This window comes from Sander lucioperca, chromosome 23 (genome assembly GCF_008315115.2).
Source record: "Sander lucioperca isolate FBNREF2018 chromosome 23, SLUC_FBN_1.2, whole genome shotgun sequence".
In the NCBI taxonomy this organism is placed as follows: domain Eukaryota; kingdom Metazoa; phylum Chordata; class Actinopteri; order Perciformes; family Percidae; genus Sander; species Sander lucioperca.
Window position 1 is genome coordinate 11,585,171 of NC_050195.1, and position 23,091 is coordinate 11,608,261.

Here is a 23,091-nt window from a genome sequence, read left to right on the forward strand (position 1 = left end):
AATGTTTAATATATGTGTTTGTGTACAGTATGTATGCACCAACCACCGAGGTAGATTCCTCGTCAGTGTAACTTCCAGTGGCAGAAATTTAGAGGAAAGGCCAGATGGTGAAGTCAGCCTTCAGCTGGTAGTTTGTTGATTTGGACAGCAGGTGGAGCTCCAACACACACACACACACACACACACACACACACACACACACACACACACGCACACGCACACGCACACGCACACACACACCCTCTTAGAATAACTCATGTGATTTCTTGTAAATGAAGAGGGGGAGGAGCAGATCAGGTCCATGAGAACAGGAAGAGTAGAGTCAGCTGAGACTCCATTTAGTGTGAAGAGAACAGAGCAGGAGGAGGAAACTGAAGGCTGAGGCAGGGTGAGTGGTAAAAAAGTGTTTTATGCGATTGAAAACTGAGTGAAAGGCTGAGAAATAGCTTCTGGTTTTGGAGATTTGCTGTGTAGTTTTGCACTTTGAGTGAGAGGTTTCAAAAATAGTGTGACATGAAAAGATTTTGTGTGGAAGCAGTTGGAAAAAAACTATAATTCAACATTTATTATTTTACTGTCAAAGTCTCTGAGTCTGTTTTCTCCCTGTGGACTGTAGAGGAAAGAAATGTTAGAATGAACTCAACAGTTTGATTCATCTGGACACAAAGTGCTGATTGGCTGAATAATTAATATATAATAATACACATTAAACCTGCTGAGACCCAGAAAACACAGATTTAAAGATAACTGACGGAGTTCTGGATGGTTTTAATGTAATAAACTGTGTTTTACACTCGCAATTCAGATTTACTGAGGTGTGTATTTGTGTGTGTGTGTGTGTGTGTGTGTGTGTGTCTTAAACAAACTTGTTGGTCTTGATTCTTGTGTTGTGAGCTCCCAGTCAGTGTTCCTGTTTTACCTCTCAGACTGACTTCAGATCAGAAGATGAGTGATTTGGAGGAAGAGGAGGACGGAGCAGAGTCTGTAGTATCTGGCTGTCAGTCTATGAAGAGTGACTGGTCCAAAGATGATCCTCTGAACTTCAGTGCTGAACCTGGACCCTCAGACACAAAGTAAGAGAACTGATACCAACTCATTTTGAATTTCCTCTGCTAATAATAAATAAAATGAAAATAAAATGCATAAATCAACAGCAAAATACAATCAGAATAACATTAACTTTCATGGTTGGTTTCATACCTCTGCATCCCAAGTTTTAGATAGCAGACTCTCCCATTCAATGTTCCTTACAGTTTCTCTTGAAGATAAAAATGTTTTACAATAACAATAAAAATCCTTAGTTTTATAATATACATTTTCCCAAGAGTTACAATAATATGCAACTAGAACTGCCAGCAGTTCCCATTTAAATGCATTGAGTTATAGTCCAAAACACGTCTACGGTGATTATAGCTCCCCCTGATGGCCGATCTAACTTCATTTGGTACTGAGTTTGCTAAAGTTGGTGTTTGGACGCTAGCTACAACATTTTTTTCGTATGTTCACGCAATTTTTAACTGAGCAAGATTCTTTTGACTAATTTTTGTCAGGGCCATGTGAGGATGCTATGAACCAAGTTTCAGGCCGATCAGGTGAAAACTCCTGGAGGAGTTAGAAAATTTAGGTTTCACACATTTTCGCAGTTATGTCAAAAAAATGATTCACGGAAAATCTTTTAAACTGACCGTTGTCAATCTGAAATGAAGACAGATTCAACAACTAAGCACAGATTATTGTCTCACAAGTTGAAATTAAGGTCATTGATTGATTGATTGATTGATTGATTGATTGATTGATTGATTGATTGATTGATTGAAACTGTGGCGGGACAGTTTAGGTAATTAAGGGAAACTGATCACTAAATGTTTAATAAGACAATCAGAGAGGAAAAGCAGTTATTAGTGTTTATGAAAGCAGGAGAGTTTAAATAAAAGGAACATTTTCATTACAGACTGAAATCAAACAGAACAGTAACAACACGTTTACTGTTCTCTGAGAACATCTGAGCTTTGAGACAGTTTTGGTCAAATGTTGATATCTTTCAACAACAATCAACAAATCATTTCAGTTATGAAGAGATTTCTTTGTTTGTCTTTGTTTTGGGGTGGCAGTAGCTCAGTCTGGAGGGAGTTGGGTTGGGAACCGGAGGTGAAGTCCCCGTACGGACCAAAAGGACAGAGTGTGGACTGGTAGCTGGAGAGATGCCAGTTCACCTCCTGGGCATTGCCAAGGGGCTCTTGAGCAAGGCACCGAACCCCCCCCAACCACTCAGGGTGCCTGTCCAGCACTCTGACATCACTCCATTTGTGCATGTGTATTTCTAGCCGGTGTGTTTTAACAGAGTGTAAATTATAATTTCCCCACTGGGGATCAATAAAAAGTATAAATTATGAATTACTAAATTCACAGAGAGAAGAGGAGTGAAGTTTCTGAGGAGGAGCTGTCCAGAACCAGAACCAGAACCAGAACCAGAGCTGGACTGCAGACAGCCAGTCAGAGCAGCTCTGAAAAAAGTAAGTCTGTCCATCTGTCTGCTGATGTCTTCATGTCTCAAACACGACTGTTGTGTCATACAGCACCAACATTTAGCATCATTATGAATATCATTACATTTTAATTCTACCTGACATTTAACTGAATGTGTTTTCTGCTCCAGTGAAGATATCTGCTCTGTATCACTTCTCCTGTGTTCCTGTCTGTACTTTCAGATATCAGCTTTATTTGACTGTTTACTGAATGTTTTAGTCATGCTTTGTTAACTTACTGCTGATGTAAACAAACTCATCCTGTTGCTGCTTCTCTCAGGCTCCATCTCCACCGCTACGTTGTAGTTTTCAAGTTTGAAGTTTGGAGCCCAAAGTGATCTCTGAGTGTTTTAATCTCCAGTAGAAGAACTAATCTCAGTTTAAACTAACACGCCCAAACCTCATATCTCATCATCATTCTGGTATACTGGACATAAACAGGAGGCAGCGTGGAGACTCCGCCCACTGCTGGTAGTTACCACGGTAACGTTAGTAGCTTTAAGTCTCAGAGAACAAGACGTCGTGACCAATAAGACTCAATCAGGAGGAGAAACGTTGGCGTCAGTGTCGGTGTTGTCAAAGGTCTCCGTCTGCAGCCGTTGACACGGCAACACAACCCCGCAGATTCAGAACCAAAACGGGTCAGAAGAGTTTCCAAAGGTCTCCGGTTTAGGGGCTCAGAAACACCAGAGCAGGGGGAATGAGAGGGGGAAACACCAGAGCAGGGGGAATGAGAGGGGGGAACACCAGAGCAGGGGGAATGAGAGGGGGGAACACCAGAGCAGGGGGAATGAGAGGGGGGAACACCAGAGCAGGGGGAATGAGAGGGGGAAACACCAGAGCAGGGGGAATGAGAGGGGGAAACACCAGAGCAGGGGGAATGAGAGGGGGAAACACCAGAGCAGGGGGAATGAGAGGGGGGAACACCAGAGCAGGGGGAATGAGAGGGGGAAACACCAGAGCAGGGGGAATGAGAGGGGGAAACACCAGAGCAGGGGGAATGAGAGGGGGGAACACCAGAGCAGGGGGAATGAGAGGGGGAAACGTAGCAGAAGATATTCCTTTTTAAACCAAAACGTAGCAATCTGAATGTAGCCTTAAAGGTTTCCACCAACAAACCAGCAGGAGTCTTTTCTTGTGAAGCAGTAAATGAAGTGTATTTGTCAGCCAGATTCACAGTTCTTTGTTCTTGGTGATATTCAATAAAAACACCAGCTGCTGATGCTCTGCTTCCTCTGCTGTCAATCAAACATGTTCACTGACACACAGTCAGAGGCTGAGAGACAAAGGAGCAATCCTGAGGCTGCTCTTTCAACAGAAAAACACAATTAAATAAACTAAATGTAAAAATCATGATGTCTTTTTTTACTCTAAGATTACTTTATAACCTTTACTATTTGGTTTTCATATTGATAATAAAAACTATCACCAGATTGTAAACTTTTCTTCTTATTTTGGTCTTTCACCTTTGTCCTTTTTTCTAGAGATCAGTGGTCAGCATAAACATAAACATAAGATCAGAGTGAAGGGGACATATGAACGTGTGACTGAAGGAGACAAAAAAACAGTAAGTGAAACCCCCCTCAACAGGATCTTCACTGAGGTCTACATCACAGATGAACTGAGTGAAGAAGTTAATACCCAACATGAGGTGAGGCAGCTCGAGACAGCTTCCAAGATGAAGACCCTCCATGACTCTCCAATCAAGTGCAGCGACATCTTTAAAGCCTTACCTGACCAACAGAAACACATCAGAGTCGTTATGATGATCGGCGTCGCTGGCGTTGGAAAAACCTTCTCAGTGCAGAAGTTCTGTCTGGACTGGGCCGAGGGTTTGGAAAACCAAGATGTGGATCTGGTGATTCCTCTTTCCTTCAGGGAGCTGAACTTGATCAAAGATGAGCAGTACAGTCTTCTGGAGCTGCTCCGTGTTTTCCATCCAACATTACAGGAGGTCACAGCAGAGCAGCTCGCTGGCTCTAAAGTTCTCTTCATCTTTGACGGCCTGGATGAAAGCAGACTTTCACTGGATTTCAACAAGAGGAAGGTTGTTTCTGATGTCAGTCAGAAGTCATCAGTCAACGTGCTGTTGACAAACCTCATCGAGGGGAAGCTGCTTCCCTCGGCTCTCGTCTGGATAACTTCCCGACCTGCAGCAGCCAATCAGATCCCTCCTGCGTGTGTTGACAGGGTAACAGAAGTACGAGGCTTCACTGACGACCAGAAGGAGGAGTACTTCAGGAAGAGAGTCAGTGATGAAGAGCTGTCCAGCAGAATCATCTCCCACATCAAGACATCCAGGAGCCTCCACATCATGTGTCTGATCCCAGTCTTCTGCTGGATCACTGCTACAGTTCTGGACCACATGTTGACTACAGACCAGAGAGGAGAGCTGCCCAAGACCCTGACTGACATGTACTCACACTTCCTGCTGGTTCAGACAAAGAGGAAGAAGCTCAAGTATGCTGAGGGACATGAGACGAGTCCACAGGAGCTGACGGAGGCTGACAGGGAAGTTCTTCTGAAGCTGGGGAGGCTGGCGTTTGAACAGCTGGAGAAAGGAAACATCATGTTCTACCAAGAAGACCTGGAGCGCTGTGGTCTGGATGTCACAGAGGCCTCGCTGTACTCAGGAGTTTGTTCAGAGATCTTCAAAAGAGAGAGTGTGATCTTCCAGAAAACAGTCTACTGCTTCGTTCATCTGAGTGTTCAGGAGTTTCTGGCTGCAGTCTACCTGTTCCACTGTTACACCAACAGGAACATACAGGTACTGGAGGACTTCCTGGGGAAAGACTTCAAGCACAGGGACTCAAACACAGAGTCTTTTCTCGAGAAGATTTCTAAGCTTTTTGGAATGAAAGACAATTACCCATCTCTGGATGTCTTCCTGAAGAGAGCCATGGAGAAATCCCTTGAGAGTAAAAATGGCCACCTGGACCTGTTTGTCCGCTTCCTTCATGGCCTCTCTCTGGAGTCCAACCAGAGACTCTTAGGAGGCCTGCTGGGTCAGACAGACAACAGTCCAGAAATCATCCAGAGAGCCATCAACAACCTGAAGGAGATCAACAGTGATGGGATCTCTCCTGACAGAAGCATCAACATCTTCCACTGTCTGACGGAGATGAACGACCACTCAGTCCATCAGGAGATCCAAGAGTTCCTGAAGTCAAAAAAGAGATCAGAGAAGAAACTCTCTGTGATCCACTGCTCAGCTCTGGCCTACATGCTGCAGATGTCAGAGGAGGTTCTGGATGAGTTGGACCTGAGTCAGTACAACACATCAGATGAGGGAAAACTGAGACTGGTTCCAGCTGTGAGGAACTGCAGAAAGGCTCGGTAAGTCCAGATGTGATTATCAACACAATAAATCAATGTAAAGCTGAAGCCATCAGTATTAGAGTAAAGATACACACTTCACACACATTTAGATTATAAATCATGCATGAGACTGTTCTTAATCCCACCCAAAAAAAAGGATTTATATATTTTCCCCCAACTAGTTTTGGTGATATTTGTGTTTCTGTAAAACAGCTCTTGAACATCAGTAACAGTTTATGTATTTATGTATTTATTTGACAGGGACAATGCACAGCTCCTTATCAGTACCAGAATTAGCTATAAACTAATTTCCATCTGTAGTCCCTGGGCAGGAAACAGAGAATAACATCTCTGTCAAAAGGGAAATCTAACACTGTAGTAAAAGACAACAATCAGATTTCACAGTATTAAAACTCACCCACTACAACAACAAACAACAAAAACCACAACACAACAACACTACTTTGACAACAAGAACCACAACATGAAGACAACAGCAACAATACAATTTCACAACATTAAAACACCACAACAATAGAACCAACAATAACATCCCAACATTTAGACACCACTACAACAGGACTTCACTACATCAAGATTGGCTGTTTGGGTTGATGATTGATGGGAGCATGATTGGGTTGATTTCAGCCATGATTTCAACTTTAATTTAAAACCAGCAAAGTTGTTCCATTCTCTGATCTCTCTTGGTACTGAGTTATAATACTTTGTGTCTCTAACAGAGAAGACTGATCTTCCTGACTCAGTAGATCTGTTCTGTACTGTACAGTCACCTCTGTTGGTCGTCCTAGTTCTCCTCCCAGTGCCTGAACACAGTGACACAAACTCATTTAATGGTGGAGCGGCCAGATCATTGATTACTTTATAGACTAGACTAACATCAGCAAGAAACACTAAACTGTCAAAGGTCATGAGATTATGTCTTTGGATTATGTTACAATGATGATAACTTGATGGCTGTTTGTCCAATGCCTTGAATGTTTGATTATAAAGTATTTGCAGTGGAGCAAGGCGGAATCTTATTTCTCTGTCTTACCCCTTCCCCTTAGTTTGTGTAAAGGTGTTCACAAGATACCAACCTTTTGTGAACTTAGAGACAGTGTTTCCATGGAGACAGACGCTGTGTGCACGGGGGGATGATCGAGGGGCTGTGTGTGTGTGTGTGTGTGTGTGTGTGTGTGTGTGTGTGTGTGTGTGTGTGTGTGTGACGGAGCAGGGAAAGGAAATGCAGCTGAACGAATGCTGCGTGTTTTAAATAGCGTAAACCTCTCTGTGTGGAAACACTGAACTTTTAAAAATGTTTCAATTACAAACATGGTTGCAAATATATATGTACAGGACTGTTAGAGCACAAAACAAGACTTTCCTAATTTTTAAATCAATTCTTTAAGCTAAAAATACTTACATTTATGGGTCTCTGTGGTCGATCTGGTCGCCATTGTTGCCGGCGGCGCAGTGTATTCTGGGTACCCCTTGCTTTCAAGTGAGCTCACGTCTTTGCTTAAAACTGAGGGGTATCTACCCCTTCCCCTTAGCCCTACCCCTCGATCAAAACGAGAATTGGGATAGTCCTTACTCTCACGTGAACGCACAAAACTAAGGGGAGAAATGAGACGCAGCCCAAGTGTTGTTTTTTACAGCTTGTGACCAGACCAAAGTTGGGACTAGAGGTCCGTTTCAGAAAGCAGGTTTAGTGAAAACTCTGAGGTAGTTAAAGGAACACGCCGACTTATTGGGACTTTAGCTTATTCACAGTAACCCCCAGAGTTAGACAAGTCCATACATACCCTTCTCATCTCCGTGCGTGTTGTAGCTCTGTCTGACGGCTCCACCGCTAGCCTAGCCTAGCTTAGCTTAGCACAGATGTTACTACTTAAATCACAGTTTATGAGGTTAGTTATTCTCACAGAGTGACATGACTGTGATTAGATTAATCGTGCAGCATTAAAAAAAAGTTAATTGCATTTTCAAGATGATGTCTCTCTTTCTCTCTCACACCAACATGACATCATGACTTCACGTAAACATACACGCCGACTTCCTTAAGCCAGGTGGCGTGTTATCTGGACGCATTTTGAGCTATCAGCGTGTATGTCTACTCTGTATACAGCGGGCGTAAACATACACGCCACTTGCCGTGTTATAGTGAGAAGAAAGCAGCGGTTGAGTTTAGGAAACGTGACACCCAGGACCCGATCCCCGGTCTCCTGGTGAAAGTCCTGTGTTTGACCCATCCTCCCCCCCGACCAACCTCCCTACGTGGAGTTTCACCCTTTCATACTACTCGCTACGGCGTCAATTCACACACAATCACAAGGTAATGTAAGTCAATGGAGGCCAAACGGCGTTGATAAACACGCTAATAATGGTATACGAAAACACACACACACACACAAACAAATACACATATAGACACACACACACACACACACACACACACACACACAGACAGACAGACAGATAGATAGACAGACAGACAGACAGACAGACACACACACACACACACACACACACACACACACACAGAGACACACACATGCACACACACACACACACACACACACACACACACACACACACACACACACACACACACACACACACACACACACACACACACACACGTTAAAGGAGAACAGAGAGTGGACCATGTCTCCAAATGCAGATGTCTGAAGTCTCTTTAGTCTGATCTGTCACCAACAACAGGTGATACCTCAACATGTGTCTGATGCTTCCTGTCAGGAAATGATGTCACTTTGTGTTCTGACAGTAAACAGGATCATAAATGATGCACTGCAGACATGTTTGTACGGGGAGGTAATAGATTACATTTCAGATGAAGAGAACCTGCATCTCTCTTTGCTCAGTGCACATCTGATCAGTTCTAAAGATGACTGAGGATGAAGCAGAGCTCTCAGTCAGTCAGCTGTGTGGTGATGAAGATGACAGTGGTGATGAGGATAGCCTCAGTCTGTGGTTTGAAATGAGAGTAGCAGAAGTGCTGTCCATGTTTCTGTCTTTACTTAGTTTATTTTTATTATATAAAGTCTTGTTCATGTATTTAAATTTGTCAATGTTCTTTAATTCTAACCTAAATTACACAGTTTACATTTTAAGAGTCAAATATATGCAATTAAAGTCACAAAAGTAGGGGAGAGCCGGGACGATTGAAACGCGGGACGGATGAAACATTCCAGTTTTCTCCGAGTGCAATGATGATAGACAGACTTCCTCAGGTCAACACATAGAGCATGTTAACCTCCTTCTATCAGCCAAATATCTTCCTGTTATTTCCTTTATCAGAGTTACAGCAGGACATAAACAAGTTTTGATGGTTGAAAGTAAACTTCATTAGCAGTTACATTTTTTCGATTATTAATGAGTGTTTTTCATTTAAAGGTTCGACTACGTGTTTATTCTGTAGACTATTTAGTGTTCTCCACAATCCCAGACTTTCATATTGCATGCTTGTTTACATGGAAAGTAAAACAGGTTATAATGACATATATCTATGTCCCCGACCTGGCTGTAACTCCATGTATTTTAAGTAAATGCACAAATATCTGCTTATACAATAATTTATGGAGGTGAGACATGGAAAGGCAGTTTTAGAAAGATGAAAATATATTTGGGCCCCTCCAGGTAGGGGGTCGAGTTTTCCCATGTTATCCTACGGAGACTGACGGGCTGGGGGTCGTTAAGGGAACTTATTTGGATGTGCAGTGCCCTAACCCACGTAAAAACCTAGTGAAGTGACATTTTCCACAATAGAAACATGATATAAATGGGAAAACGTACTGTTCTAGCTATAAAAATGGCAGAATCATCCACAGTGCATGATATTTCAAAAACCGCTTCATACACACTTCAAGGTGACAGCAATGAGTTGTTAACAGATATTCACGAAGACGTATAGCCCAGCAACAATCTATCTAAAATAACACCTTTTGGGAGTACCATTCATGATATGTAGTAAAATATTGAAGTTGTGTGAAGTTTAAATGGCTTAAACTGTTTCACTCGTCCTGACCAGGAGGGACGAATGAAACATGACGCACGTCCCACTTCTGCTGTAATAATTCATGAACGGTTTTGTTCAAAGCTGAAAATGCAACTGTATTTGACAGATGACAGGTGTAGGTTGCTAGTGACAAAATATTAGCTTTCAGTGTGATACGATCGCTTTGGAAATTACGTTTAATTAAAAAGTGTTTCAACTGTCCCAGCTCTCCCCTACCTTTGTTTCATGTTATATAACATTTTTTTTTAAATGTATTTAGAAAGAAAGCAAAACATGATAGCATTAATATTAAAACTGCACATAGAACTAACAACTACTTTTAAAAACTAATTTTAGGGTAAAGATCATTGATTAGGACGTAGCAATGTTGAGCTACACATTTAAAACATCAACACATCTGTTCTTCATTCAGATTGTGGAGCTGCGGTTTGTCAGAGATCAGCTGTTCTTCTCTGGCCTCAGCTCTGAAGTCCAACCCCTCCCATCTGAGAGAGCTGGACCTGGGGGGCAACAACCTGAAGGATTCAGCAGTGAAGCAGCTGTGTGCTGGATTGGAGAGTCCAAACTGTAGACTGGAGACTCTGAGGTCAGTTCATCTATTTTATTCTTGTACAGTGTAAATCTATCAAAATTAAATCCATAACAGAAGTTTTAAATTTCTATCAGTTCACTTGTTTTCTGTGTTTGTCTGAGTACAAATCACAACAAGTCTTTGTGTGTTTTCAGTTTGTCAGTCTGAACAGTTTGTCTCCAGGGGTCCGTTTCAGAAAGCAGGTTTAGTGAAAACTCTGAGTTAGTTAACCCTGAGATGAGGGAAACAGAAAGAGAGGTTAATCAAACCTGAGAGAGAGGGGGAACTCCAGCCTGTTATTGAGAATGAGGACATACGTCACGATTTGGGAGGTGTCTGAGCCCGTCCACCATTTTGAGATCCTACGCTATCGGTTGCCAGGGGCAACAGTGTCAGAGCGATACAGACACGGAGCAGTCAAAGACGGCTCAAGGAATTATCATCACGGCGTTTTGTTCTCTTAATACATCCATGGTTTAAACAGAGAAATTACGAGAAAATTAAGAAGAAGGCGGCAAAAGAAAAGAGCCCTTACAGGAACAAACTGATAGGAACAACAATCTCTGAAACTGGTCCAGTATATTAATCAGTTAACGTCCACTAAAAGTTCTGTTGTTGCTGCTGACAGACTCAGATTATTATTCTAAGTGTCTGACAACATTATGAAAGGATCCCTACAGAGATAGACCTTTTAGTTAAAGAGTAAGATCCTTTTAGTTTAACATGAAACAGCCCCGAAATCACCATCACCAAACACACCAGACTCCATGTAGATAATCAGTGGTTTTATCATCAGAAAACACACTTCATTCAATGTGCACAGAAACTAAATAAAACTATCAAAAGCCATCTTTGTTCATTTTTCCACTGTTCCAACAATCACCACTCTGGTTTGGTTGAAATAAACTCTTAATTCACCCATTTACATGTGGAAACATGCTGGCTCTATACACGCTAAAAGTCCTGATTATTTACATGGAGTCTGGCTCTATACACGCTAAAAGTCCTGATTATTTACATGGAGTCTGGTGGGTTTGGTTCCCCATCGTTAACATGCTCTACATCCCAGCACATTATTTGTGTCACATTACGTTTTTCTGCAAACGTCAGTTTTCTTTACAACATTGTTGATGTGGATCATATTAGTAAAGCCACTGTAGCAAAGCTCCATCAGAAGAGTGTGACTCGCTCTGAAACGTGTTTTAAACGTTTGTGTAATGTTCCCTGGACACAAACCAGTGAGAGACATTAAAAAGGAGCTCGGAAAGGAAATAGGGCTGCACAATCTGTAGAAAAAGTCATATTGTGATTTACAATACTATGATTACAAAAATAAATACACCAAATAGTAAATAAAAAATGTCTTGCAGAAGAAACCCAGAAAACCCTCAACATGTTGGGTTCCTTAAAAAAGTTCAACAAAATATATAGAATATAAAAACATAAAAACATAGTCTATAAAAAGGAAGAAAGGAAGAATTAAATGAGTAGAAACAATAAAGAATGAAGAAAGAGAGAGAAGGAAAAGTAATAGAAAAAAAAACAAGAGACATGTTTACTATAGTTAAATATTTTTTACAGATTTTTAAATGATAGAGGAGAAAGTTTGGTTTGGTTTGTTCAACAGCACAAATGAAAAATAGAACAAATAAGAAAAATACAAATTCTTATTAATGTGGCAGATAAAATGTATTATTTTAACGCTCAGAAACCTGAGGTCATTTTTACAGTTCATTGTCCGTCTGGTTGTATTTTCTAAAAAAGCTTGTATAACATCAACCCTGTTGTCTACAGTCAATATATGAACATCATTGTTTTCAGGAAAAACTGGGCTATTAGAATATGTGTGCTGCAGTGAGGTCACTTGGATGTAAAAAAGGTTGTATGACCTTAAGGACAAATAAATAAATAAATAAAATGGAACATTGATATCACAGATATATATTGATATCACAGCCAATCTCCTGTCTGCATCAGTTCCCATATGTATTAGGAGTCACACTGTGAAGAAATAAACATTATAACTTATACAGTTGACTAAATATATACATTTTTTCAAAAAAAGTCCAGACGCTTTTGCCCTCATGACATTCACTTATGCCAATAATCAAATAATAATTTCATATTTATTGAAATCACACACAGCAATGTTCTAAAACAGTTCTCCTATATATTTGGAGTCATGCAGTGCAAAAATAAACATAATGAACATTATAACTCATGTAAAAGGACAAACTATTTACATATCTTCATAAAGGCCCCATTTATGCCACATCTCCAAACCTTCTTCTCTGTAGAACGGTAATAAACTGGAGTGATCCATCTTTCACTCTATAGTCTTTGTTCTCGCTTGGATTCGCTGCAGAGATCTATCTTTCCTCTCGATAGACTCTTTGTATGACGGACCTGCCTTCCCATTGGTTGAAAGACGTCAACACAATCTCGCAAAGCATCATGGGATATTCAAAATGGCAGCTAGCATCGAGCTAGCGGCAAAAATTACGAAAAATTGATAAATTATGGACATCAAGTGGATAAATCTTGGATATAAGCGTTTGGATTTATTACTGAACAACTCCGAAAAGAGGCACAACTTCCAGGCTGGATAGAAAACCTTCTGTAAAGGCTACAAAGACACCAAAGACACCCCCGTGATGGTTAACTCGTTAGCTTTTAGCAGCAAAAATCAGGAAGTTTCTACATTAAACCGTTATCAAATGATCTAAATATTAATCAGAGGTGCCGTTGTACGTCGCCGACGACGGCGTCGGGTTCTAAGGATGGGTGTAATCAAAGAACTATTGATTAAGTTACTAAATATACTTTGTACAACCTCTTGGTAAAGTCTGAAATCACCAAGCTTCTTAAGACCCAGTGGCTTCTTCTGTTGTTCTTAGTTTATTTTTTATTATATAAAGTCTTATTCAAGTATTTAAATTTGTCAATTTTCTTTAATTCTAACCTAAATTACACAATTTACATTTTAAGAGTCAGAGGGATGAAATTAAAGTCACAAAAGTACCTTTGTTTAATGTTATATATCATTTTTTTTTTTAAATGTATTTAGAAAGAAAACAAAACATGATATCATTAATATAAAAACTGCACATAGAACTAACAACTACTTTTAAACAATACTCATTTTAGGGTAAAGATCATTGATTAGGACGTAGTAATGTTGAGCTACACATTTAAAACATCAACACATCTGATTAGATTCTAAATAGATTTTTATCTTCATCATTTATTCTTTATCCAGATTGGAGAGCTGTGGTTGGTCAGAGATCAGCTGAGCTCCTCTGGTCTCAGTGAGGTCAGAGTCCTGAGTCAACCAGAGGATTGGTTAACACACACACACACACACACACACACACACACACACACCACAGATCAGCTTGATTCTGAGTGTACGTTTGTAGTGTTTAAGTGTGGCACAGTAAAGAAGGCTTAAGTCTACATTTCCTGATCTCTGTGTTTTTGGTTAGATAATCAACATTTTGTCTAATTTCTTTACATTCTTTGTCAAACCATTGATCATCTTTGGGATTCTTTGGTTTATTTTGGATAGTTCCAATTGTGATGATTTAGCAGTCTGCATGATGATGTGATTGACATGTCTGACTGCATTATTTAGGCCTTCTTGACTGTGTACATATGTGGTGTCCAGAAAGGTATCTAGTAGTGTTTGAATTTTGTGTGAGCTGATTGCTTTCTGGAACTCTTCTGTGCTGGTTTCGGCCCATCTGTATGATTTCCTGATATTAAACAGCTTACTGGGCTGTGGGGGGGGGGTGTTGTTGGTCACTGACCTTCTGAGAAACAGTAATTTGGCTGTGGTCAGACAGGGGGGTCAGTGGTTTAACTGTGAATGCACTGAGAGAGAAAGGGTCTATATCTGTTACCATGTAATCAACGGTGCTGTTGCCAAGAGGTGAGCAGAACGTATTTCTACCTAAAGAGTCTCCTCGTAACCTACTGTTGATGATGTACAGACCCAGGCTTTGACAGAGCTGCAGTAACTCTCTGCTGTTCTTAGTGATCTGGGCGTCAGAGTTGGAACGAGGAAGGTTAGTTCTGTTTTGTGGATAATTGTGTCCAAATATATGACTGTTACCTAGCTCTGTGTTGTAGTCAGGGAGAGAGCCAGTTCGTGCGTTCAGGTCCCCACAGATTAGCACACTTCCCTGGGCCTGGAAGCTGCAGATCTGCTGATGGAGAAGGGGGAAGATGTCTTCATCATAGTATGGGGAGTCACTAGGGGGAATGTATACAGCACACAGGAATATGTCTGTTGGAGGGTTAGTGATGTCTTGTTTTATTTTAAGCCAAATGTGTGAGCGTTCATATTTTATAGGGGTGATGTACTTTGATATTTCTTCTTTGTACCAGATAATAATCCCTCCTGAGTCCCTCCCTCTTTTAACAGTAGGGAGTTTGTCTGATGACAGCATGATTTCTCTGTAGTTTGGGGGGCAGTGAGTGACAGAGCCGGGTCTACACCAGGTCTCTTGGAGGATGATGATGTCTGTGTCTTTGGTGTTGTCTTTGAATTCAGGGGTTTCACTTTTACATCCAAACAATGAAGAGTTAAGGCCCTGAATATTCCACATGGAGACAGGAAATGGCTTCATTGTTGGCAAATACAAATACAGTTTTAAAAAGAGATAAACCTGCAGTAGTAAGTAATAAATGAGAGGTAGGGCTGTCCTGGACTAAAGTAGTAATAGTAGTAACTTAATTTAAGTTACACATGTTCTAAATGGTATCTTCTGTTTAGCTATTTGCAGATGAGTTCCAGGGTTAGGGTTAGGGGAATGGGTTAGTTTATGTGAGAGACCGAAACAAATTATGAGTTATTGTGATGCCAGAGATGAACTCTTTATTTTTAAGTAATGACCGATAAGAAAAAGGCTAACTCATTCTACACTGGAAGGTAAAAAGTAAATAGAAATAAATTAGTTAAAATAAAATATGAAAAATAAAATAAATCTGGTATTAATAGCCTTATAATTTAAGACCTGAACTGAATAGTCAATCAACTACTTAAGACAAAACAGCCCTAATTAAAAGTGGATAGTATTTAAACTTATAAAACTGGAGACCGTTATAAAAACACACTATTCTTCTAAAAATAAGAATAGTGTTTATGACACCTTAGAGTCCCACTTAGCTGATCAGTCTGGAGCATATGAGACTGAGCAGGTGTCTGATCTCCCCCAGGTCTGCAGGGCTGCCAGCACTGGTTGGTGTGAGTGTCTCAGCGTAGCTCCTCTGTCCCGGGTGCTGAGGGTGGTGTTGGGCTGGGCCAGCAGGGTGGGGTCCAGGGGGAGGCCTGGGGAATACGGGCAGGGCGGGTCTCTGTCGGGCTGGTGCTGCTCTGGTCCTGGGGTGGCTGCCTTGTGTATAAGAAGGTGGAGGGTGGTGGGGGCTGGTAGAGTGATGGGGGCTGGGTCTGTGAGGTGGTGGAGGGTGATGGGGGCTGGGTCTCACAAATTTCCCATTGGCATCTATAAGGATAATGGTCTCAGCATCACTGGTTTTCTTTTGCTCTCCAGATGTTTTAGGCTTGTTGGTAGTGGCCTCTCTATGTGTGTCGGTGGTGGAGGGGGTGGGCATTACTGCAGGTTGTTGTGATGGTCTGGTCTTGGTTAGGGTGGAGGTGGATGGCTGTGGTTCAGGTTGAGGGGGGCTGTTGATGGTGATGGAGGGTTGTGGTTGGTGTTGGCAGCTCTCAGACTGTGGAGCTGCTCCTTGAGGCTGAGGATGGTTTGCTCTCTCAGGTGCAGCTCCTCTCTTATAGCAGTGATTTCTCTGTCCATGGCCTGTCTGTCCTGCTGCAGCTCCTCTCTTACAGCAGTGAGCTCTGTTCTCAGAGCTTCTCTGTCCTGCTGCAGTTCCTGGACCTCTCCTCTTAGCTCCTGTATGGAGGCCTTCATCTTGTTCCTCACCTGGCTGAGTTGGTCCCTTAGCTGCTGTGTGGATTCAGTGGATGTCTGTTTGGAAAGCAGTAGCTCCTTCAGTTCCACCAGCTCTACTTCTTGCAGAGACAGACTCTTTCTCATCTGGGACACTCTGCTATCCGGTTGACTGATGTGCCCTGAACGGTCTCCTAAAGGCTGTTCCTCTTCCAGCTCTTCCCCTGGTGGCTGCTCTGTGGGGTTGATGTTGCTCTTCTCCTCACTGCTGATCTTGTCTTGTCTCTGTTTCTCAGTCTCTGCCAGAGCTTTGATGGTGTTAAATCCTCTTGGACAGAGCTGAAACTGGCCTCATTGCCTTGAAACATGATGGTCCCATTGTGGTAGACATTGACAGTGAGAGGTGGACTGTCCTTGTCTTCATCTTCGATGACTATCTGTCTCCCACTGCATATGCCTCTCTTCTTGTGATGGTCATAGTGGGCACAGATAGCTTCATGCCACGCATCAGTATTGTCCGTGTACAGTAAAAGGTTACTAATTCCTCCTGTTTGACATACGTCTGCAGTACGGCTGAACGATTAATTGCATTTGCGATAATATCGCGATATGTTAAAGCGCGATTTCCTAATCGCAAAGGCTACGATTTGGTCACATGACTCACGAGAGCAAATCAGTCTGCACTCCGCAGAGAAAGCATCAACTTAGCACGCTAACGCTACACTGTACCTTGAGCTGATTTCTGTCATTCAAACAACTCTGAGTTGTAGTTTAAAACTGTGGAGGAGCTGCCACTGAGAGGGGTAACAACCAGACTCTGATAAATGACGTTCGGGGAGCTTTCACAGCAGCGTGGCCGCTGTGTTTCAACGGTTTTATTAGTAAAGTTAATCCCACGGCAAGAACACCAGCAACTAGCTAACGTAATGATAGCCTCTCTGAACAAGTGCACACAGCAGCACGCAACTTCACGAGGGGGAGGGGCTGGAGGCAGCTCCTCTCTGGGCACTGTAAAAAATTACTGTTGTGTGTGTGTGTGTGTGTGTGTGTGTGTGTGTGTGTAATGTGTATATACTATATTTTTTACTTTTTTAACTGTCTAGTGTGTAATTGTGTGTTCATACTATAAAATGATTTATTGTTTGTCTTTGTTGAATAATACAGAAGACAAAGAGCTTAAAAAAATAATCGAATCGCAATCGCAATATTTGGGAAAAAAATCGCAATTAGATTATTTTCAAAAATCGTTCAGCCCTAATCTGCAGTCAAAGCCTCTGGGTTTTCTGAATGTTTTGTGTTTATAAGCTTTTTTACCTGTGTACTTTTAATTTCTTCCGGGTAGCCAATCACAAGGAGGCTGGGCTCTCCCCCAGGAAATTGCAACATTGTTTCAGTTCCTAACTGCTGCTCTGCTGCTCCCTCTGCTGCTACTTAGCACGCTATGTTAAGTTAGCACAGGCTAGCCTTGGTTTCTTGAGGTAGAAATTTGAAATGTAACTATTGTGGGTATGAAGGAAGCTTACCTTACTACTCTACTACAGCTTCTCTTGAGTGGGAAGGAGACGGTGCTAGCCTTTGGTGGTTTTTTTCTTTGGTTTGGAGCCTTTTGGTCCTTAGCTTAGCGTAGCATAGCCTTCTTGCTCCTCTTCTCTGTCTGTAGCTGTTGTGTTAGCAGAGTTAGCTATTGTGTTAGCAGAGTTAGCTGTTGTTAGCAGAGTTAGCTGTTGTGTTTGCAGAGTTAGCTGTTGTGTTAGCAAAGTTAGCTGTTGTTAGCATAATTAGCTGTTGTGTTAGCAAAGTTAGCTGTTGTTAGCATAATTAGCTGTTGTGTTAGCAGAGTTAGCTGTTGTGTTAGCAGAGTTAGCTGTTGTGTTAACAAAGTTAGCTGTTGTTAGCATAATTAGCTGTTGTGTTAGCAGAGTTAGCTTGTCTTTTTCTTCACTTGTCTTGCCTTATTAAATCTTTTCCTTGATGATTTTCTTTCCAAAAGTCTTCTTGCAGTTTTCCTCTTGTTAAGGTTTAATATTTTGAGAATTTAGTAGGTTTATCTCAGTTTAAAACTATTTATTACTACTTACTATTGTCATTTCTGTAGGAGCTTCAATAAAACATGTCTGCTCTCTCTCTCTCTCTTCCTCACTCACACTCTCATATATATATATATATATATATATATATATATTTTTTTTTAAACTTTGCAGAAGCCGACCGACTGTGTATATATATATATATATATATATATATATATATATATATATATAAATAAAACAGTCGGTCGGCTTCTGCAAAGTTTTTTTTACAGAGGCAGAGTTAAAGCAGCCATATTATGCTGCTGCTGCAGATCCTCTTTTCAGCTGGTCTCTGTTTTAGCTACAGAGTGAGACCTCTTTTCTTCTTCTTCTTCTTCTGTACTATCTTTGATTGCACTCGCACATGCCCAGTAGCTCAGATGTAGATCATGTCAGCTAGCTAGCTCCATAGACAGCAAAAGAAAGGCTGTTTCTACAACTTGGGTCAGTTACAAGGCAGGATTAGCTGGGAGACTTCTAAATGAGGGCGCACATGGAAGTAGTTCTTTTGTAGATTATGGTGAACTTGTGTGTGTTGTAGCAGTGCTTTGCTATTGAGAACGAGGTAGCATGCTAGTGTTAGCATTAACGTTAGCATGCTAATGCTACGAGCTAATGGTTGCGGTTAGCCAGCTCGTTTCGGCTTGTGACGTCACAAGCCGTGCCGATTTAGAACAGCTCACCCAGAGACTGAAGGCAGATCACATTCAGAAACTGTATCTCACTCTAAACACCATGGATGGATTTTTTCAAAGTTTGTATGTGTGTGGAAGCACCAGAGACTAGGGTGACCAGACGTCCCCGGTTTCCGGGGACAGTCCCCGGTTTCGGTGACCTGTCCCCGGCTGGAGCTGTCCCCGGAAATGTCCCCGGTTTTCACTGTGACTGACAGACCCGAAATTGGAATGAAAGAAAGAAAACATTGACCAAACGTATAGTCGTGCACCCTACGCGCGCAGGCTCAAGACAGCCAGAGCGAGCACTGCTCAGAGCTCAGAGATGTTTTAGAATGCCCATATTTTACGATGCTAAAATTGCTGTTTATTTAAATGGAGTCTGGTGGATTTAACGAACGCAATTTCGCGGACTTTTTATGTTTAAAAAAAAGATCTTACTCTTTAACAGAAAGGTCGACCTCCTTAGAAATCCTTTCCATAATGTTGTCTGACACTTATAATATTAATCTGAGCCTGTCAGCGGCAAAACAAGCACTTTATGAACGTAAATACAAGCTGGACAATTGTCTTGTTTCGCCGCTGCCGACTGCAGCGATCTCATTTAATACTGGACCAATGTCAAAGGAAAATATTTCCTCAATAGTTTTAATTGTATCCGATACTCAATGAGCTGTTGCAGAAACAAGCCCAGCGTGAAGCAATAAAGCAAAAGCTGTCAGATACATGTAGTGCAGTAACCATGACAACATTTCCCTCTGAGGTGTAGTGGAGTACAAGTATGAAGTAGCAGCAGGGGCGATTCTAGGATCAGACCTTTAGGGGGGCTCAGCCCCTAATGAGAATGGGACACGGATATAGTGGATGTAAAAGTGTTAACCCCCTTGCTGTGATAAATGGTTTGCAAGAAAATTAACATTGAACTTACATGAAATGTTATCATATTTGCATTCTGCACAAATCTCTGCACACCCATTACTCTCTTTGAAATATCTCACAAACTCTTCACTCAACACATGCATCAGTACAACAAGCGGTTCCTGAGTAATCCGGTTTTGAAATTGCAACAAAATTTCTACATGGTCTCCAACTTTATAATTTAATCTCATGTAAACTATTTATGTCAGCACAGATATTTTTTGTAAATTGCTTAGCCAGTGTATCCCACCATAATGGTTATTATATTGCCAGATTCCAGACAATCCCACTTACTTATATACATCCCACAAATATGAATATATATTTCTACTGGTATGCTTCCTAGTGATGTTAATGCAAAAATATGAAGAAAAAACTATTCCACCTGTGTGTGCATGGTTAAAATTCTGAAGTGCAAAATAGTTCAGGCTACAGCACAAATATTTCCATCCATAGATAAGAATAATCAAGTCTACCTCTGAATTTCTTTTCAAAGTGCACCAGATTGATGCATTTAAACGTTAAAATAGACACAATTTTCTTACAGGGGAGCATGACCATGGACCCCCCTAGGGGGGCTTGTTGGGGCACAAGCAGCTCTAGGTCTAGTGACGACCCTGGGGCAGTGTCCCCGTTTTAAGTTTACAAAGATAAAAACATTACCTGTTTTTGAGGTATTTACGCTTCTGAGCTGAAAATGTCCCCGGATTTTGTCTCAGACATCTGGTCACCTTACCAGAGACACAAAATATCACCCCAAATCCCAGAAAAAGTGATTTTTTCATAATATGGGCACTTTAATGCACACTGTAAACATGACTGACACATTGTGTGCTTAAAATGCCAAATAAAATGCACATGGAAGAGGAACCAACACGGTCCTTTGTTAAAGAACACAAAAGAAATTAAAGCTGCAGCGATGAACGGGCCCTCGCACTTTGTGCCCTTCAGAGGTGGCGCTCCCAGTCAACGCGGCCGTGTATTTCTGTGACCGTCGAACACTGCACGAAAGATTTAGACTTAATTCCCTCCATGTAGTGCATAACGTTGAAAATTAAATATTTCAAATTGTGCGGATTACACAACGTACACTTGAGTTATAAACAACTACCTGTTTTGCGGCGTTATGTGGTAATTTGACACCAAGCCACGCCCACACCGTCCATAATTTGCACCTTAATATTAATGTGGCTGACATACTGTTGGGTTTAGGGAATGGCTCCAAGAAGCTTTTTTGTAAGTCTGGACAAAGTACATATGCTTACCAAATCTCATACGTATAGGTGAAACACACTGCAGGAGCTAGTTCTGTGAAATATTGTAGGGGGCGCTATTGAGCCAATTTACCATAATCAGGCCTGAGACCCATGTGATTCATTCCAGGCCTGGGCTAACATCATGTGTGACAGATTTGGGGCAGATCAGACAATGTATGTTAAAGTTACAACAGCTTTTTGTTTCATGATGTAACATCAAAGTTCGGCGTGCTGCCACGGCAACGCCCTTCAACAAAAAATCACGATGAAGCATCATCAAGGTCTTAAGGGTTTAGGGTCAACAAGTTAGGAAGAGGACATGAAAGTGTAACGACTGTAACTTCCTGTTGCCAGTAGGGGGCGCTATGATTCTACCTGAATATTGACATGTATATCTTCAGGCCAGGACCCTTATACAGCCTGAGCAGTTTGGAACAGATTGGACAATGTACAGTCTAGTTACTAACCCCTTCCTGTTTCAGGGCGAAGCATGAGAAATCAACGCCATGCCCCACCCACAACTTTTGGCGTGCAGTAAAAGGCTTCGGAATTTAGCTTCGCCAACGCTTTTCAATGCAGGCCTCAGCTTTTGGTTTCCGAAATTGACAATACGGTTGCCATGTTTTAAACTGCCTATATTTGGAGCAATTAATTTCATATGTAACTATACCACATATTTAATAATGAAACAATGAGAGAATGGCTTGCTATATAATTTCTTATCCCTCTCAAATAGGAGGCAACGGATCCCAGAACTCACAGTTCAGATCACGGTTTAGAGTCACGGAGCAGATACATTTTCAGATCAGCACAAAAAAATGATTATTAAAAATGTAATAACAACTTTTAACAAGAATTACTTCTTTCACCAGTAAATTGCTGTTAAAAAACAAAAACAGATGAAAAAAGTGTATTTTACAATAACTTTGAACGCACCACGAGGTTTACCTGTTTTAAGTGAACGCAACATTTATTTAGTTAGTTTTGTAAGTTTAGATCTTTTTTTATGTTAAAAAAACACAAATATTGAACAGGTGGTTGCCAAAGGGGGCAACCGACTCAATCTGGTTGCCAAGGGCAAATGCGCAAACGCACACACACACACACACACACACACACACACACACACACACACACACACACACACACACACACACACACACACACACTAATTGAAACCAATCAGTCAAACATTATTGTAAATTGAACAAGTAGAACTTTGTAGCGTCTCTGACTTGAATTAGTTCACCAGTTTGATATCTGATGAACTTTTAAAGCCAACATTTCCTGTGATCTGCTGTCATGGTTGGTCACTCTGAACTCAACTAAGGATGTTAAATATCTCTGTAACTTAGTTAGCATGGCCTTATGAATGATGACAGGTATGATGACGTCTTTTAGGACCTTTACTGAGGACAGAGGGAGTCGGATGCTGTACAGGTTGGAAAGCCTCTTGAGCTAAATCTGTCATCTGTGATATTGGGCTGTATAAATAAAATGGACTTGACTATGAATGTAGGGAGAGTCAGATTTGAACTGTTAGATTAGTTTCTATGATTAGTGTCCATGTGAGGATAGTGGTGTTTTCTAGAGCTGTACAGGAAGTGAACTAATTAAAGAGCAGATGTGTTCAGAAGACTCATCTCTACCTGAAACATTAGGATGTTAGTGAAGATAAGCTACACTTCATTCACAAGACAATGAAACATGTTGATTTATAATAAACTTTAATAAGATGATCCTGTTTAACCTGTCAACATTACAGCTTACTGTGTGTAATTATTGTAAATGTATTACATTTAGTAA

General features: G+C 41.2%; 1 protein-coding gene across 12 annotated transcripts in view; it reads left to right on the forward strand.

Annotated features, from left to right (window-relative positions):
- The first annotated feature begins 271 nt into the window (after positions 1-271).
- Positions 272-23,091, forward strand: part of LOC116035399 (NACHT, LRR and PYD domains-containing protein 12-like) — a 29,629-nt gene continuing 6,809 nt past the window's right edge. For 6 of the 12 annotated variants that reach the window (XM_035998290.1, XM_035998295.1, XM_035998296.1 and 3 more), the window contains exons 1-5: positions 273-388; positions 927-1,073; positions 2,410-2,513; positions 4,010-5,861; positions 10,295-10,468. In XM_035998290.1, the coding sequence (XP_035854183.1) occupies positions 946-1,073; positions 2,410-2,513; positions 4,010-5,861; positions 10,295-10,468 (2,258 nt within the window). In that variant the 5' untranslated portion in view covers positions 273-388; positions 927-945. Of the gene's footprint in view, positions 396-926; positions 1,074-2,409; positions 2,524-4,009; positions 5,862-10,294; positions 10,469-10,616; positions 10,678-13,712; positions 13,782-23,091 lie in introns of those variants that run through there. The other 6 variants (XM_035998299.1, XM_035998298.1, XM_035998292.1 and 3 more) reach the window with 6 other exon arrangements.